At 43.6% G+C, this 18,961-nt stretch overlaps 1 protein-coding gene across 2 annotated transcripts; it reads right to left on the reverse strand.

Moving 5' to 3' along the window:
* Positions 1-1,652: 1,652 nt before the first annotated feature.
* Positions 1,653-13,861, reverse strand: tent4a (terminal nucleotidyltransferase 4A). 2 transcript variants are annotated; one of them, XM_024395507.2, is made up of 13 exons: positions 11,735-13,861; positions 10,165-10,288; positions 10,006-10,052; positions 9,778-9,898; positions 9,433-9,540; positions 8,002-8,130; positions 6,538-6,751; positions 6,302-6,428; positions 6,009-6,112; positions 5,700-5,863; positions 5,468-5,599; positions 3,131-3,184; positions 1,653-2,713 (listed from the first exon to the last, which is right to left on the reverse strand). In XM_024395507.2, the coding sequence occupies exons 1-13, from the start codon at positions 12,529-12,531 to the stop codon at positions 2,534-2,536; spliced, it is 2,301 nt and encodes a 766-aa protein (XP_024251275.1). In that variant the 5' UTR covers positions 12,532-13,861; the 3' UTR covers positions 1,653-2,533. The 2 variants fall into 2 exon arrangements, with proteins under 2 accessions (XP_024251275.1, XP_024251274.2); XM_024395506.2 differs by having other exon boundaries at positions 2,543-2,713; positions 3,009-3,184.
* Positions 13,862-18,961: the final 5,100 nt, after the last annotated feature.

Here is an 18,961-nt window from a genome sequence, read left to right on the forward strand (position 1 = left end):
TGACAAAACTCCAACCAGAGATAGTGTTTTAGAGCTCTTCTGACAGACGCTGGTTCTATTCACTAAAAGCAGACAAGTCTCAAATGGCACCCTATTTCCTATATAGCCCCACTACCCTCCACAAGAAACCAAAGATCTAATCAGAAGTGGCGCACTATATTCTGAATAGGGTGCCATTGGAGACCGACACCTTGTAAAAAAGGCGGTGTATATTAGCCAGGTCGATTGGTGGGTAAAAGTTGCTATACTAACATTAGACTGACACTGCCTCCTAACACAATCTCAGTGTAGAGGACTGTAGTGCACTAGGGAGGGTATGAAGTCATCCACTACAGAGTGCAAGTCGCTCCCCATGTGCACTTTCATACTAGCCGTTAGGTTAAAACAGTGGCGGGACGTCAAGTGGTAGTCTACAATGACACCCTAACCCCTATATAGGGCACTACTTTAGACCAGCGCTAAGGTTAAATAGCATGCACTGTATGAGAGAGAGATAGGGTGTCATTTGAAACCAGTCTTGCTATTCCCTCGCTCTGAGATGAGACAGATACCCGACCACTGGCGCACACACAGACCCTTCCATAGACTAACAGATAGGAATACAAAACATCAGGATGCAAGAGTTGTGGTTCACTTGTAACTGGGCTGAGGCTGACTAGCAACCATCTAGCCTAGCCCACCGATCACACAGGCCTAGTCAGTCAAACTCGAGTTTACAATAACATCACTTCAATCCAACAAGCAGTGGTTGTCATTGGAAACAGAAATGGGGCACACAAAAATAACCCACTTGCATAGTAATAACGCTGTCTGTGTAGCAACCGCACTGCTCCTCAGTCACACACAGGCGTGTGTGTGTGTGTGTATATATATATGCGGCTGTATGTCTGCAGAGACGACACACACACACGCACTGAAGTAAACAGAAAGAAAAGGCATTGCAAACTTGCGGAAGTACCAACAAGATTCCAGAATGGAATCAATTATTCCCTTTCCACAGTCCTGGAAGTCCCCAGAAGTTTCTCTCTCCCCCGCTATGGGAAAAGACCCTTTAGAGCACTTAGTCTTTTAGGGTGCATCTGAAATGGTACCCTATCCCCTATGTAGTGCACTATTTTAGACCAGAGCCCACTGGCCCAATCAAAAGTAATGCAATGTCGGCGGAAGGGTTCCATTTGGCACCGCCCTGATCTTCAAGTTCAGGTCAGTTTGTCTGTCCCTTTAACTCCACCTCCCATACGCACGAGACCATGCATATCTTTAAAACAACAGCAGAGACATACATCCAACAGAAACACACCTGGGGAATACAATATGTACTTGGGCTTGTGCCAAAGTCCTGCGATAGAAGTTCAGCCCTAGTCTAAGCAAGGACTGAGTAGCAAAAATGGCACAAACGTTGGGTGAACGCAAGTCATCCTATGACTGATACAAGCACACACACCAAATAAAGAACGTTTTGTTTTTAAAAACAACAGCTAGGGTATTGGGCGTGAGCTCAGTCTGCTGCTTCTGCTATAGCAAGAGATCCATCTAGTGGGACTGTAGACTTCTTAACCTGTCTAACAATAAGATGCACCTCAATAGTCTGGAGTGACTTAGATACTTCTAATTAACGCCTTTGAATCACATTATAAAACAACCAATTGGGGGTCGATTATACCTCGAACAAGACGCGCACAGCTCACCAATTGACACGCACGCTCTCGTCACACACTCGGAGGCCACCTGGGCAAAGGTTCTGTAAACTCTGCCATAAAAACTAAAAATACAAAAATAAAACAATCTTAAAAAAACACCAAATTCCTTTACATACATAATAAAAATTAAATAAACATTTACTTAAAAAATAGAACATGTTATTGCACAAATGAGAAACTGTCGTTCCTTGTGTGAACACTGAAAAAGACGCAGTTTGGCTGCAGGGTTCAAGGACAAAGGTTGTCGCCTTGACAACGTAACCCAGTCAAAGACCAAACAAAAATAAACACTTTCCCATAAGACACTGGGCTTTCGCAACTCTCACCTGGCAAAGATGTCACTATCCTCAGTCTCACCAAACGTAAGTGAAAAACTGCAAAGCGCTAAAAAAATATTCAAATTGAACAATAAGACATTAACGGAACAAAATAAAACAAACAAATGTGGATCCCAAACAGAAAGTGAAGGACTGGAGAGCTAGCAGAAAAGTTCTGGGGTCAGAGTGCACGTTGGGGGGGTTGCGTTTTGTTCTCTAACCGCACCGCTCATTCCTGTATCGTTGGCCGTTGGTTCGTTGCGCAGTGAAAAACATGCAGAGATGAAGAGCGATGGAGTGAGGGAGAGAAACGGAACGTTCCCAGAGCTACACCTTTTTCCCTATCCGCAGCCCAAGTTCAGCAGCCCAAAGTGTTGAATGAATCCCAATGCTGGTCTGGTCTCTGCCTGCCTGTCTTTAAGTTGAACAGCAGGGGGCATTGTCCCATCAAGTTGTCCTCCCAATCAGTCAGAATGGAGGAGTGGAAAGAGGGATGAAGGGAGATGTTTTGTCTTTTTATCTGCTCAGGCTAACTGGTAAGCTGTCCCTCTTCCGACGCCGCCAGGTGTTGCGGTACTGTGTGTGAGAGTGTGTGTGGGCGTGTGTGAGAGGGTGGGTGTGTGCACGGTTGGCCAGGGCGGGACTGTGGACCACGGCTGGATTGTGGAAACCTTTCATCTGACACTTGGGACCGTTCTGGAGAGAGAAAAAGGTATGAAGTGTTAGAATTCAAAGCATTTTGAGTGTTTGAAACCTAGTCTACAAAAGGAATGCTATATTCAGATCAATCTGGCAGATATACAATACAACAATGAAATCAAGAGGGACAGATTGAGAGAACAGAGGAAGTGAAGGGGAGGAGAGAAACAGTGAAAGCAAGAGGAGTTGAAAGCAGAAAGTGAGAGGTGAGGAGAGTATTAGAGGAAAGAAAGAGGGGAGAAAGATGTTCTCCATGTATAGTGTGTATGCGGTGATTGCGGACGGCGCCTACCTGGTGTGTGTGGCTGGCAGGGTGGGGGCTGGACAGAGGCTGGGGGTTGGAGGGGGCATGGGGGTTATGATGGGTAGGGGGGCATGTGGAAAAAGGGGGAGGTGGTGCCCGTCTATACCCACCTGTCTGCCAGGTAAAGAGTGCATCGTCAGGGCACCGGGCAAAGACATACACGCCTGGAGAGGGAAGGGAGATCGACATTTTCAGTTCTCACAAATCCAATCACAAACTGTGTCAAATCACCATTTCACAATCCCTGTTAGCGGGAAATGAGTACTAAAACAGACCGCCTGGATGGATTATTTTATAGAAAATATATACTTTCTCTGGCGACAAATCTTAAGATAAAGCTCAATTCAGGATTTTTTACAATACATTTAAAAGGTAGACATGGAATTATGACATTGGCACGAGCAGCACCGCAGATATGAGCACGATGAAAGAAATCGCTCTCACTTAGGCTGTGCTTACACATGCAGCCCAATTCTGATATTTATACACTAATTGGTCTTTTTGACCAATCCGACGAGCTCTGAAAATGACAATGTGATTGGTCTAAAGACCAATTAGTGGGAAAAAAATATCAGAATTGGGCTGCTTGTGTAAACAGTCATGGTACAGTTGAAGTCAGAAGTTATCATACAAAATACATTTAAACTCAGGTTTCACAATCCCTGATATTTAATACTAGTAAAAATTCCCTGTCTTAGGTCAGTTAGAATCACCACTATTTTAAGAATGTGAAATGTCAGAATAATGGTAGCGAGAATGATTTCAACTTTTATTTCTTTCATCACATTCCCAGTGGGTCAGAAGTTTACATACAGTCAATTAGTATTTGGTGGCATTGCCATTAAATTGTTTTACTTGAGTCAAACATTTTGGGTAGCCTTGCACAAGCTTCCCACAATAAATTGGGTGAATTTTGGCCCCTTCCTCCTGACAGATCTGGTGTAACTGAGTCAGGTTTGTAGGCCTCCTTGCTTGCACACACTTTTTCAGTTCTGCCTGCAAATTTTCTATAGGATTGAGGTCAGGGCTTTGTGGTAGTCACTAATACCTTGACCATAAGCCATTTTGCCACAACTTTGGAAGTATGCTTGGGGTTATTGTCCATTTCGAAAACCCTTTTGCAACCAAGCTTGAACTTCCTGACTGTTGTCTTGAGATGTTGCTTCAATATATCCACATAATTTTCTTTCCTCATGATGCCATCTATTTTGTGAAGTGCACCAGTCCCTTCTGCAGCAAAGCACCCCCACAACATGATGCTGCCACCCCATGCTTCACGGTTGGGATGTTCTTCGGCTTGCAAGCCTCCCCCTTTTCCCTCCAAACACAACAATGGTCATTATGGCCAAAAAGGTATATTTTTGTTTTATCAGACCAGATGACATTTCTCCAAAAAGTTCAATCTTTGTCCCCATGTGCAGTTGCAAACTGTCGTCTGACTTTTTTAATGGCGGTTTTGGAGCAGTGGTTTCTTCCTTCCCGAGCCGCCTTTCAGGATATGTCGCTATAGACTCGTTTTACTGTGGATATAGATACTTTTGTACCCGTTTCCTCCAGCATCTTCACAAGGTCCTTTGCTGTTGTTCTAGGATTGATTTGCACTTTTCGCACCAAAGTACGTTCATCTCTAGGAGACAGAACGCATCTCCTTCCTGTGAGGTATGACAGCTGTGTGGTCCCATGGGGTTTATACTTACGTATATACTTATTGTTTGTACAAATGAACGTGGTACCTTCAGACACTTGGAAATTGCTCCCAAGGATGAACCAGACTTGAGGTCTAAAAAAAAAAATTCTGAGGTCTTGGCTGATTTCTTTTGATTTTCCCATGATGACAAGCAAAGTGGTACTGAGTTTGAAGGTAGGCCTTGAAATACACCCACAGATCCACCTCCAATTGGTTCAAGTAATGTCAATTAGCCTATCAGAAGCGTCTAAAGCCATGACATAATTTTCTGGAATTTTCCAAGCTGTTTAAAGGCACAGTCAACTTAGTGTATGTAAACTTCTGACCCACTGGAATTGTGATACAGTGAATTATAAGTGAACTAATCTGTCTGTAAACAATTGGAAAAATTACTTTTGTCATGCACAAAGTAGATGTCCTAACCGACTTGCCAAAACTATAGTTTGTTAACAAGAAATTTGTGGAGTGGTTGAAAAATGAGTTGACTCCAACCTAAGTGTAAGTAAACTTCCGACTTCAACTATCTGTTGATATGCACGGATGCGCTTCACCCTGGTACAACGTGGTAACTACGGGACCAAAACAGCACAGTAGTTTAGCCTTGCGCTTCAACGCTCTTAGTTGTGGAAATGGAACCGATAGTGTTAACTTCGTGCATTGGGGAGGCTACCTTTAATCTCCCACTCCCAGAAAATCTTGATAGGTTAAACTCTCCCATCCCTGAAAACAAATAAAGGTCAGTAGATGCTAGGTTCTGTACCTGTGAGCCAGGGGACATGATGAGGTGGTGCTGGTTGATGCCAGCCTTGCCCAGTGCCAGGCCCAGGGGTAGAGTCATACCCAAAGCCTGAAAGGGGTAGAGGGGCAGCGCCGGGGGTGTCGAATCAGAGTCCTAGAACAAACAGCAGAGTGGAGGGGTTAAAACATGGCCAGCTGTCAATCAATTAATACCATCATAAAGACTGCAGTGTGTGTGTGTGTTCTGTCCTTACGTTGTCTGACCCAGACAGTGAAGAGACAGAGGAGGCTGAGGAGTGTTGGTGAGGACTGGAAAGGGACATGGGAGAGTCTGCACTGTGAGGGGAAACAGAGTCCCTCTGCTCCTCCACACCTACACCCAACACACACCCTGCTGGGTCCTGATCCAGGAGGGAACCTACAGAGAAACAGATCATTATACACACTTCCAAAACTGCCATGTAAGACAAAGAGTACCCTCCACACACAGGTTAATATACCTACAGAACCTGCCATACAAGACTGTCAACATGGTAGGCAGAGGTTACAGACACTGCTCTTACCCTGGCTCTCCATACGGGCGAGGTGCCTGCCCCCCCACTTCGTCATGATCCACTCCCTGTAGTCAATCACTTCCTGTGTCACCTTGATTATCCTACCCAAAGCGCTGCAGGGATAGTGAGAAACATGAAGGGAACGGTTTAAACGCTGCACAGCAGTGGATCAGTTACACTTCCCAACACAACCACCGTATTCATTTGACAATCCTTACTTTGATAACAGTTGTACTTATTCATTTACAAATATTTCTAGGCCGGATGGATCCAGAAGACATTCTGAAAGAGGAGGAACGAACCTGTCAATGTCCTTGTTTGGGTAGGAGCGTGCTAGCGGTGACATGGCGTGACTGAGGACGATGTAAGCGTAGTCAAAAACCTGCTGGACTTGCATGGCTCCGTACGAACTCCTGCCAACGTCGTTACCTGGAACAAAAGGCAAAAAACAAAAAATGAATTGGCCCATACAAACTACAGCCAACACCATTACTAATGGAAAACCAAACACTCAGTCCAGCGCACACACACATCCCACCTGGCATCAGTGGGTCCTCTATACAGAGCATGGAGGGCCTGTAGCCATTGGTCATAACCTTCATCATGTCCTCCTTGGCCATGTAGGCCCCTCCGTTCTTGACGCGGATGCCTGTCTTCAGGTAGTTAAAATGGCGCCCATAAAGCTCAAAGAACTCAATCAGCAGAATGCCAAGGTTGATGTTGGGGTTGCTGGCGTCAATCCTTGGGTGGAGCTGGATGGAGAGAGACGGAGGGAGGGAGAGAATCGGCATAGGTGTTAGAACAACACTAAGCGTTGTAATTGTACACTGTCAAACTAGGGTTAGGCGATATATTTTGTCTATCACGGTATAACAAAAAAATTACAGTATGGAGATATTTTATGGTTTTGAATAATGAAAGTTCTAAATTTGCTTTATGAGTAGTGTGTGACCCTAGGGTGGCAACACACAAGTGATTTCAAATGAGTCTTTCTCCATTCTGATTGCTTTACACTGTTCAATTCAACTTCAACCACCCCCAAAATTCTACATTTTCATCCATTTCTGCATTCATTTGAGATCATTTCCACTGCCACATAGGGCTGCACGATATGGGCAGACAATTAGGCCTCATTTTAAACCAAATATTGCAATTGCGATTTGACTTGCGATAGAGAAAAACACTTGGTTGAACTGTTGGAATTATCGAAATAGAATGATTATTCTAATTCTATAGTTCGAATATAATAGTGGCCACTTTAGATGTGTTTTTTGACATAACAAATGAAAATGCCAGGGAGGAGTTATTGTGACAGAATAGGAACCAAAGTGTTGATAACCGTTTCCTTGGGCACCCTATAATCACTGGCTACATTGAATGTTTCCTCTTAACTACTTCATGTAGCCAACCTACTCATGCTTTGCGTATTCTTCTTTTGATTTAGAAGAAACTGGTGCACAAACATGCTGATTTAGGTCTATGCCATCACAGGTATTATCATGCTGGATAGCTAATTATGTTTACTCTGACTTAGAACATTTATTAGCTAGCTAGTGATTAGCATTAGCAACTAACAAGATTTAGGGATAACTTGCTAAGAAACGACTGACTGTTTGCAGACGTAAGAAACAAACTACTAGTGCAATTATAGAATGCCAGAGGAATTATATTAAGAAAAGTGAAAACAGAATCATTGTCATCAACATTTTTGCATGTTACATGTGCTGCATTGACCATGCAGACTGAACGCAAGTGTCTCGTGGTTGAGGAACAACAAACGTGTTCCTTGATTGACAGGGGCGGGTCTAAGACTATGTGGAAAGTGGCATGAGAGAGTGAGCGGTGAGTCAAGTAGCGAAGTATCACATTTAACAAACCAAACATTCAAAAACTCTTACAGAAAGTAAAGTAAAAACCCAAACCGGTCCGTGCATCAATACCGGTATATAGTAAAAATACGGTATACCGCCTAGCCGCATGTCATACTAGTGTTCATGTGTACCTGGAGGAAGCTGATGACCATCAGGATGAGGCTGTAAGAGCTGATTCCTCCGGTGAACACCTCATTGAGATCTCTCTGGAGCAGAAACTGTTTTAGCACAAAGATCATGTAAGGCAGCACGGGATACCTCTGTAGGGGGAGGGAACGAGAGAGATGTAAAATCTCTGCTTAATTTACAGTCATTGAGGAACAGAGCACAGATTAAAAATGGGGAGAATTTTCAATTAGATGAGGGAAAAGTCTCCATTTAATGAAAATATGTAACTTAGTATGGGGATCACAACTTAAATAAAATGAGTCTCATTTTCACAGGTTGTAATGTTATATCATATGCTGATTTTGGGGCTACAGTTGTAAAAGGTCAGTGGGACAATGACTCATTCTAAAGTTATGCTTCTGGTGCCAGAAGCATGTTCGGCTATGTAATTGAATACAGAACATGTCAGAGAGACATTTCTTTACTGACTATATATTATACGCCCATCACCAGATCTTCCCCTGACTCTTACTGTGTATATAGGCTGTGACTTAGAATTACATTTAAATTAAACAAAAAATGCCTTATTAGGCTCACTGACTTGAGAAAGTATTTTTCTCCTTCTATAGGTAGGCCTTAACCTCAACAAGACGGAGCTGCTCTTCCTCCAGGGGAAGGCCTGTCGGCTCAGACTCCATTATCACCCTCCCAGAGTGCAAATAACCTTGGCGTTACCCTGGACAACACCCTATCCTTCTCTGCAAAAATCAAAGCAGTGACTCGCTTCTGCAGGTTCATGCTCTACAACATCACACAAGAAGCGGTGCAGGTCCTAATCGAGGTCCACTCCTGTCTGGACTACTGCAACTCACTGTTGCCTGGGCTCCCCGCTTCTGCCATCAAACCCCTGCAACTTATCCAAAACGCAGCAGCCTGCCTGATTTTCAACCAGCCTAAATTCTCTCATGTCATCCTGCTCTTTTATCAGTTATTAAACTAGTTTAACCTGAAGGGAGTTGTAGTTTTCATTAAGCAAATAGTTATCAAGTTTCTGTGCTGAATAACTACAATGACCATATCATCACAGCCCCACTGTGCAGGTGCACATTCTGTACTTGCCTGATATGAAACATCTCAACTCCAAAATGCTGGAGTATAGAGCAAAATTTTAAATAAATATGTTGTGGACTATAGTTGTGAAGTGGTTAAGTAGTGCTTCTGTTGCTAGTGATAGAAAATGCATTTCACAGGGACAGTATTTCAGTAAGTATTTATTAGCCTCAAATTTAACTGAAACAATTACAATATGGGAGCGTCAGTGGTCAGGAAGTCCATTTCTATTCCTTTCATAGGCCACTGCAACTGGGAACACGTTTTAAATTGTTGCTCTGATCATTATAGCCATTTCAGGTCTCCCATAAAAATAAAGGAACTATAAATGCTAGTGTCCTCACCCGAGTGTAGTCCTTGATAAAGAAAGCAGCTTTGACTCCAGTCTCCACGTTGAAGCTGATGTCCACTTTGACTTCAGTCTCCTGGTCAGTCAGCTTGATGATTGGCACCTGGGAGAGAGAATAGAGAAACATTGTGACTTCATTTCTGAATAAGTTTATTTAACGTCCATTTCGCTTTCGTTCCCTATCGCAATTCTAAAGCAGTCACTAATTAGGTCCAATCATTAGCTGGTGCAGACTTGTCCTACATTATTAAAGCAAACCATCTGCTTGTTTATCAGTTCGGACAACATTGGAGTTATTCCAACAGATTATAGGCATGTATTTTTATTAAGAGCTACTCACTGTAGCTTTGTCCAGCACTTTGATGGAGAAAGGTTCCGCCACGTTGTGTTTCCGGAGGGCCTGTTCCAACTGCTGCAACGGGGGACATTCCCACTTCCCAAACACCACCAGGTCTATGTCACTATGGCAACAGAGAGAGAGATGGTATTAAGTAAACTGGTGGCCAAACACTTGTGGCAAATTCTGAGAACAAGACTGAGCCAAAACACCACAAGACTGCCCTCTTACCTTGTAGGTAGGTAGAGTCCAGTGCTGAAGCTGCCAAATATCTGCACCTGAGAGAGCAGGGGAATGAAAGAGTTTGAAAAAACCTATACTGCACAAATCATTTTAGGGAAAAAAGTCTGATGTCCCAGTTCAACCCCCAGCTCTGGTGTGTTTGCTCACATCGGCAGTAGGCCACAGCTCCTTGATGACAGTCTCGATCCTGTCGACCACCTCCTTCCTCATAGCAGCCTCCTCCGGTCGGGGAGACATGAAGTTGTAGAAGTCCACCACCTCCTCATGGAGACTGGGGGGGACAGGGTTAACACACACATACACGCGCAGTTGCTTACCCAAAACTAAACCAGTCAAATAATTGGTCGATTTACATTTTCCGTTTCAGGATTTCATTCATTTAAATGTCATCAGTTCACCTACATGGTAAGTCTTTTCAAAGAAAGCAAGACCATTATATATATATATATATATAGCCTACACTGATACAGGCTTTCCAGTAAGCTCAGCATCCCTCACAACATTCAAAATCATTACATAGTCCTGTAAGAGCATGGGATTAGCAACTCCAAGGTTGAGGTTTCAATTCCCATACTGATCACAGACCTAAACAAAAATTACATGTACGGATGTTAACATTTTCCACACCAAATGATTGAGTGCAGCCATACACTGAAATTGAGCACAATCAGATATTGCAGTATGTACATTAACCTACATTTTCATCCACGACAGTGATGGCCCATTGAAATTGTTAAATATTCTACTTAAACACTAAGGCCTTAAGGTCTGGGCACTGCATGCTCTTCCAATGCCACAAGGGTGCAACTAGAGGCCAATCATTGTATTACACAGTTACATTCAAATGAAACCTATGGATCTTTCAACTGTCCATGGAGCCAAGAGAGAATCTTAAACAAATCCATCTGGCAGTTTTTTGTTGCTGACAATGTTAACATGCATAACGTAAGTCTAATCAACAATATTGGGTTATGTAATAAACTAGCAAGTTCTACTATAGTTTTATTAATAACTGAATAATGAGTCAGACGTTAATAATCCCCTGAGTGGCTTTATAAAGAAGAGCAACGTTAGCTAACCATGACCGCTTTCATAATTTTGCGTTACATGCCGCCTTCGCGTCATATCAAAAACTCGGGACCTCAGAGTTAAAATTAACGTAAATTATTTGCTTATAGCTTCCTATTGCTTGATTCTGATACCCGAGTTTCATACTTACGTCGTATCTTTCTACTGAGTAAACGTGCCGGAAAATGTCCGATTTCCGACATGACATGAATGCGGCATTAACTCTACATTCCAGAAGTTACCCAACCCTTTAGATCTGTCAAATAGCTTACTAATTGTGAGCTAACCTTACCAAATCGTTATCTAGCTAGCTAGTTATAGCTTCTTAACAAGTTAAATCTGGCTAGTCAGTGCAGCGCGCAGTCAAATTAGCGCTCTAGTTAGCTAAGTAGCTAGCTATTTAAGCTAACGTTAACATTCCGATTACTAATCACCCGTGCAGTAAATCAATTTGAAAAAGATAAACGTCAACATGCAAACACCAAAACACGGATTGACTTTAGGGATGACATTTTTTTATAATAATATAAACGTGTCTAGCTAGTAGGAAACCATGATAGTTAACGTTATCGCGGTTAGCGTTAGCAAGCTAACGTTAGCGGCAAACAATTCCAGAGGGGCAATGGCCCTATCAAAAATAACATCTCACCCATCAACACCGGGGCTGTATTTCCTCGTCTTCCAAGGCGTCCCAGTCCCCGAACTAACATAGTTGCCATAGTTAGAAAGAAGGTAATTCATCCCATAGGTGCTCGCCTTGTTGTCACTTTTCCTTCGGCCTGGATGGTGAGTGTGGTTTAGGGATGCAGGCGGGTGAGTCGGGTGACGCTTCACACAATTCTGTTGGAAATTGTACTGAGGGTGATGCTGATGGTGCCTTTGATGGTGGTATTGGTTGACATTATTATGCATGCTTTCACTGAAGTTAAATAACAGATTGACACCGCCAGCGTTTTTATTCATATTTCCAGTTACATTGCCACCACTAATCTTTCCCAAAGAGCGGTTTGAAGATGTGCTGTCCGTTATGGATTCCACTGAAGACAAGGACGATAGAGATCCCGTCTTTTGGGGCATTTTACTGTCTCCCAAATCTGTCGTTACCCCGTAAGCGTTGGACGGGGTCAATGAGTTCTGTACGGGTCCGTTCGGTAACGTTGCCCCGAAGGAGGAGAACGCAGTGCCGTGGTAAGAAGTAGTGCCTTTTGAAATACCGTGATGGCTGCTGCTGCTCAGACCAGTGTTGGTGCACATGCTATTGCCCTTTGCCGCAACATGTTTATAAACGTCCAACGCTGGAGAATTCAAATGCAGGTTGTAGTTCTGATTATTATGAAGATGCTGGCCGGAGTTTGCTCGTACCTGAGAAGTCTCCCAGACTTGCATCCAAAATGCGTTTGCAGGTCCTTTCTGCTCGGGCTGAATCCAAGCCACCCTCGGATCCATTCAACTTCTTTTTTCTGAACCCACTTCAAGCAAGTCAATGAGACCGTTAAAATGTACGACTGCTCCGACAAAATAAATGAGCTAGTAAACCGGGTTACAAAGACAGAGAAGTGCTAACGCCAAACCGAACGAGGACCATTGAGAAGAGTAGTCCAGGTCCTTTTCAAGCCGCTAACTGAAAACGGTTAGCAGAAGTCTACGGTGAATCAATATGGCGTATTCTCTTCAAACCAAAGCGCCGTGCGCATTTCTGTAGGATTTTAAACTATCGGCTTGAACACACCCACATCCACCGCCCATTCCTCCCTACACCTCGCTCTCAGCTGCCACAATATTTAACTAATTACAAACCAACCAATGCTGTTCAAAGTAAATATTTGAATCATATTTGATCGTGTTTATATCGCAACATATGTATTATGAATAAAAAAATAACATAAGATATTATCATAACAGGAGACAGATAAGCTAAAGTTAATTTGAAGAAAATAATCAGAAATAGTAATAAACATTACATTATAAATATTTTAAAGCCCTGGCAATGTGTTGGAGATCGAGAATTGAACCCACAATATTGGCGTTACAAACGTCATACCGTACCAACTGAGCTACACGGGACCAGCACCCAGACTTGGTACAGGTACCCTAGTTATATAGCGAAGTTGTCGTTACTCGTGTATTTAATATTACTTTTATTTTTATGTGGTTTACCTTTTCTATTATTTATGTTTTCTTTCTTTGAATTGTTGTGACGAGAAATAAAAGTACGTTTTTAGAAGTAAGTATTTCACTGTTTGTCTACACCTGTTGTTTACGAAGTATTTGACAAATAAAACGTGATTTTATTTAAATAAGTGATTTTGAATTCCCCTTCCATTAACAAAAGCCTTGGCTCCCGCAAAGTATGCACTCCCCCCCCTTCTTTGCTCTCGCAATCGTTGGCCACAGACGATTCCGAGCTTCTTTATCAAATGCTGTCAGGTCCTCCTTGAACCTCAGGTTGTTGTTCTTTAAATAGCCATTTTCTTTGCACTTTTCCATGTCATATCCCTCGCTGTCCTGGGGGTGAATCTCATGATCACTGGTCGCAGTGGCTGGCTGTTCTCCCCATCTCTCAGCCTACCCAGGCGGTGCACTACATCCAGAGAACCTGCAACAACATTTCGCTCGTCTTCCGGGACTATTGCCCTGCAAATGTCCTTCGCGTTTGCTTTGATGTTCTCGTCAGATCTTTCTGCGATTCCGTAAAATCTCGCCGGAGACCAACCAGTATGAAATTGTATTCACTCACGACTGTAAATCGTTCTGGATAAGAGTGTATGCTTAATGTAATTGAGGTAAATATGTACAGGGCCTTCAGAGAGTAATCACACCCCTTTGGATGGTATGTCACTCCAAAGATACAGGAAGGAGACCACTAAAGTGTATTTCACCATGAAGCCATGTGTGACTTTAGGCCATCATTGTAAATAAGAATTTGTTCTTAATTGACTTGCCTTGTTATATAAAATGTTTAAAAAAACAGAGTTTAATTGATGTGATAGGAGAAAACTGAGAATGGATCAAAAACATTGTAGTTACTCCACTATACTAACCTAAGTGACAGAGTGAAAAGAAGGAAGCCTCTACAGAACAAAAATATTCCAAAACGTGTCCTGTTTGCAACAAGGCATAAAAGTAAAATTGCAATTAAATGAACTTTATGTACTGAATACAAAGTGTTATGTTTGTGGCAAATCCAACACGTCACTGAGTACCACTCCTCATATTTTCAAGCATGGTGGTGGCTGCATCCTGTTATGGGTATGCTTGCATCGGCAGTAAAGCAATGCATAGGCAAAATCTTATTGGAAAACCTGGTTCAATCTACTTTCCAACAGGTACTGGGAGACAAATTCACCTTATTGATGTGTGTGGGCCATGATAGATCCTTAGTGGTGTGGACAACAAGGAACTTGAAGCTCTCGATCCTCTCCACTATAGCCCCGTTGATGTGAATGGGGGTGTGCTCGGCCCTCTGTTTCCTGTAGTCCATGATCAGCTCCTTTGTCTTGTTGATGTTGAGGTAAAGGTTGTTGTTTTGACACCGTACTGCCAGGTCTCTGACCTCCTCCCTATAGACTGTCTCATCGCCATCGGTGATCAGGCCTACCACCGTCGTGTCGTCAGCACACTTAATGATGGTGTTGGAGTCGTGTGCAGCCAGGCAGTCTTGGGTGAACAGGGAGTACAAGGAGAGTACTGAGCATGCACCCCTGAGGGGTCCCTGTGTTAAGAGTCATAGTGTCAGATGTGTTGTTGCCTAACCCTCATCCCCAGGGGGTGGCCCGTCAGGAAGTCCAGGATCCAGTTGCAGAGTGAGGTGTTCAGTCTTAGGGTCCTTAGCTTCGTGATGAGCTTGGAGGGCACTATGGTGTTAAACGCTGAGCTGTAGGCAATGAACAGCGTTCTCACATATACTACATGGGCAAACGCATGTGAACACCCATTCCAATTAGAGGATTCCTCTATTTCAGCCACACTCATTGCTGACAGGTGTATAAAATCAAGCACACAGCCATGCCATCTCCATAGACAAACATTGGTAGTAGAATGGCCTTACTGAAGAGCTCAGTAACTTTCAACGTGGCACCGTCATAGGATGCCACCTTTCCAACAAGTCAGTTAGTCAAATTTCTGCCCTACTAGAGTTGTCCCAGTCAACTGTAAGTGCTGTTATTGTGAAGTGGAACGTCTAGGAGCAACAACGGCTCAGCCACAAAGTAATAGGTCAAACAAGCTCACAGAACGGGACCGCAGAGTGCTGAAGCACGTAGCGAGTAAAAAATCATCTGTCCTCAGTTGCAACACTCACTACCGAGTTCCAAACTGCCTCTGTAAGCAACGTCAGCACAATAACTGTTCATCGGGAGCTTCATAAAATGGGTTTCCATGGCCGAGCAGTCGCACACAGGCCTAAGATTATGATGCGCAATACCAAGCGTCGGCTGGAGTGGTGTAAAGATAGCCACCATTGGACTCTGTAGCAGTGGAAACACATTCTTGAGTGATGAATCACGCTTCACCATTTGGCAGTCCGACAGACGAATCTGGTTTTGGCGGATGTCAGGAGAACGCTACCTGCACCAATGCATAGTACCAACTGTAAAGTTTGGTGGAGGAGGAATATTGGTCTGGGGCTGTTTTTCATGGTTCAGGCTAGGCCCCTTAGTTCCAGTGAAGGGAAATCTTAACGTTACAGCATACATTGACATTCTGGACGATTCTGTGCTTCCAACTTTGTGGCAAAAGTTTGGGGAAAGCCCTTTCCTGTTTCAGCATGACAATATCCCCGTGCACAAAGTAAGGTCCATACAGAAATGGTTTGTCGAGATCGGTGTGGAAGACTGACCTGCACAAAGCCCTGACCTCAACCCCATCGAACACCTTTGGGATGAATTGGAATGCCGACTGTGAGCCAGGTCTAATTGACCAACATCAGTGCCCGACCTCACTTATGCAATTGTGGCTGAATGGAAGCAAGTCCCCGCAGCAGTGTTCCAACATCTAGTGGAAAGCCTTCCCAAAAGAGTTGAGGCTTTTATAGCCGCAAAGGTGGGACCAACTCCATATTAAATGCCCATGATTTTGGAATGAGATGTTTGACAAGCAGGTGTACACATACTTTTGGTCATGAAGTGTATGTATTCTTCTTGGCTAGGTGGTAGAGGGCAGTGTGGAGTGCAATAGAGATTGTGTCATCTGTGGATCTGTTAGGGTGGAATGCGAATTGGAGTAGGTCCAGGATGTCTGGGACGAAGGCGTTGATGTGAGCCATGATCAGCCTATCAAATCAAGTCAAATTCTATTGGTCACATACACATATATTTACACATATACACAAATTTTATCGGTCACATCCATCGATAAATCCACAAAATTGAGAATTTCAATAAGCATTTTCTCTACGGGCTGGGCATGCTTTCCACCAGGCTGCCCCTACCCCGGTCAACAGCCCTGCACCCCCAACAGCAACTTGCACAAGCCGCCCCCATTTCTCCTTCACCCAAATCCAGATAGTTGATGTTATGAAAGAGCTGCAAAATCTGGACCCCTGCAAATCAGCCGGGCTAGACAATCTGGACCCTCTCTTTCTAAAATTATCACCCAAAATCGTTGGGTGATATTACTAGCCTGTTCAACCTCTCTTTCGTATCGTCTGAGATCCCCAAAGATTGGAAAGCTGCCACGGTCATCACCCTTTCAAAGGGGGAGACACTCTAGACCCAAACTGCTATAGACCTATATTTATCCTACCCTGCCTTTATAAGGTCTTTAAAAGCCAAGTTAACAAACTGATCACTGACCATTTAGAATCCCAACGTACCTTCACCACTATGCAATCTGGTTTCCGAGCTGGTCATAGGTGCACCTCAGCCACGCTCAAGGTCCTAAATGATATCATAACCGCCATCGATAAGAGGCAATACTGTGCAGCTGTATTCATTGACCTGGCCAAGGCTTTCGACTCTGTCAATCACCACATTCTTATCGGCAGACTCAACATCCTTGGTTTCTCAAATGACTGCCTTGCCTGGTTCACCAACAAAACTAAACTAAATGCATGCTCTTCAACCGATCGCTGCCCACACCTGCCTGCCAGTCCACTCTGGACGGTTCTGACTTAGAATATGTGGACAACTACAAATACCTAGGTGTCTGGTTAGACTGTAAACTCTCCTTCCAGACTCACACTAAGCATCTCCAATCCAAAATTAAATCTAGAATCGGCTTCCTATTTCGCAACAAGGCATCCTTCACTCATGCTGCCAAGCATACCCTCGTAAACTGACTATCCTACCGATCCTTCACTTCGGCGATGTCATTTACAAAATAGCCTCCAACACGCTACTCAGCAAATTGGATGCAGTCTATCACAGTTCCATCCATTTTGTCACCAAAGCCCCATATACTACCCACCACTGCGACCTGTATGCTCTCGTTGGCTGGCCCTTGCTTCATATTCGTCGCCAAACCCACTGGCTCTAGGTAATCTAGAAGTCCTTGCTAGGTAAAGCCCCGCCTAATCTCAGCTCACTGGTCACCATAGCAGCACCCACCTGCAGAACACACTCCAGCAGGTATATTTCACTGGTCACCCCCAAAACCAATTCCTCCTTTGGCCACCTTTCCTTCCTGTTCTCTGCTGCCAATGACTGAAACGAACTGCAAAATTCAAGACTCATATCTCCCTCACTAACTTTAAGCACCAGCTGTCAGAGCAGCTCATAGATCACTGCACCTGTACATAGCCCATCCAACTACCTCATCCCCATACTGTTATTTATTTATTTTGCTCCTTTGCACCCCAGTATCTTTACTTGCACATTCATCTTCTGCACATCGATCACTCCAGTGTTTAATTGCTATATTGTAATTATTTCACAACTGTGGCCTATTTATTGCCTTACCTCCCTTATCCTACCTCATTTGCACACACTGCATATATACTTTTCAATTGTATTATTGACTGTATGTTTGTTTATTCCATGTGTAACTCTGGGTTGTTGTTTGTGTCGCACTGCTTTGCTTTATCTTGGCCAGGTCACAGTTGTAAATGAGAACTTGTTCTCAACTAGCCTACCTGTGAAATAAAAAGTGATTTAAAAAATAAAATAAATATTTTATTGCAGGTGTAATGAAATGCTTGTGTTCCTTGCTCCAACAGTGCAGTAATATCTAACAATTCACAACAATACACACAAATCTAAAGTAAAAGAATGGAGTTAAGAAATATATGAATATTAGGATGAGCAATGTTGGAGTGGCATTGACTAAAATACACTAGAATAGAATACCGTATACACATATGGAATGAGTAAAGCAGTATGTAAACATTATTAAAGTGACCAGTGATGTGTATATAGAACAGCAGCCTCTAAGTTGCAGGGTTGAGTAACCAGGTGGTAGCCGGCTATTGATGGCTATTTAACAGTCTGATGGCCTTGAGATAGAAGCTGTTTTTCAGTCTCTCGATACCAGCTTTGATGCACCTGTACTGACCTCACCTTCTGGATGGTAACGGGGTGAACAGGCCGTGGCTCAGGTGGTTGGTGTCCTTGATGATCTTCTTGGCCTTCCTGTGACATCGGGTGCTGTAGTTGTCCTGGAGGGCAGGCAGTGTGCCCCCAGTGATGCGTTGGGCAGACTGCACCACCATCAGGAGAGCCATGAGGTTGCGGGCAGTACAGTTGCCGTACCAGGCGGTGATACAGCCCGACAGGATGCTCTCAATTGTTCATCTGTAAAAGTTTGTGAGGTTCTTAGGGGCCAAGCCAAATTTCTTCAGCCTCCTGAGGTTGAAGAGACGCTTCTTGCGCCTTCTTCACCACACTGTCTGTGTGGGTGGACCATTTCAGATCATCGGTGATGTGTACTCCGAGAAACGTGA

The sequence above is a fragment of the Oncorhynchus tshawytscha genome, unplaced genomic scaffold (assembly GCF_018296145.1).
Source record: "Oncorhynchus tshawytscha isolate Ot180627B unplaced genomic scaffold, Otsh_v2.0 Un_scaffold_1528_pilon_pilon, whole genome shotgun sequence".
NCBI classification, from domain to species: domain Eukaryota; kingdom Metazoa; phylum Chordata; class Actinopteri; order Salmoniformes; family Salmonidae; genus Oncorhynchus; species Oncorhynchus tshawytscha.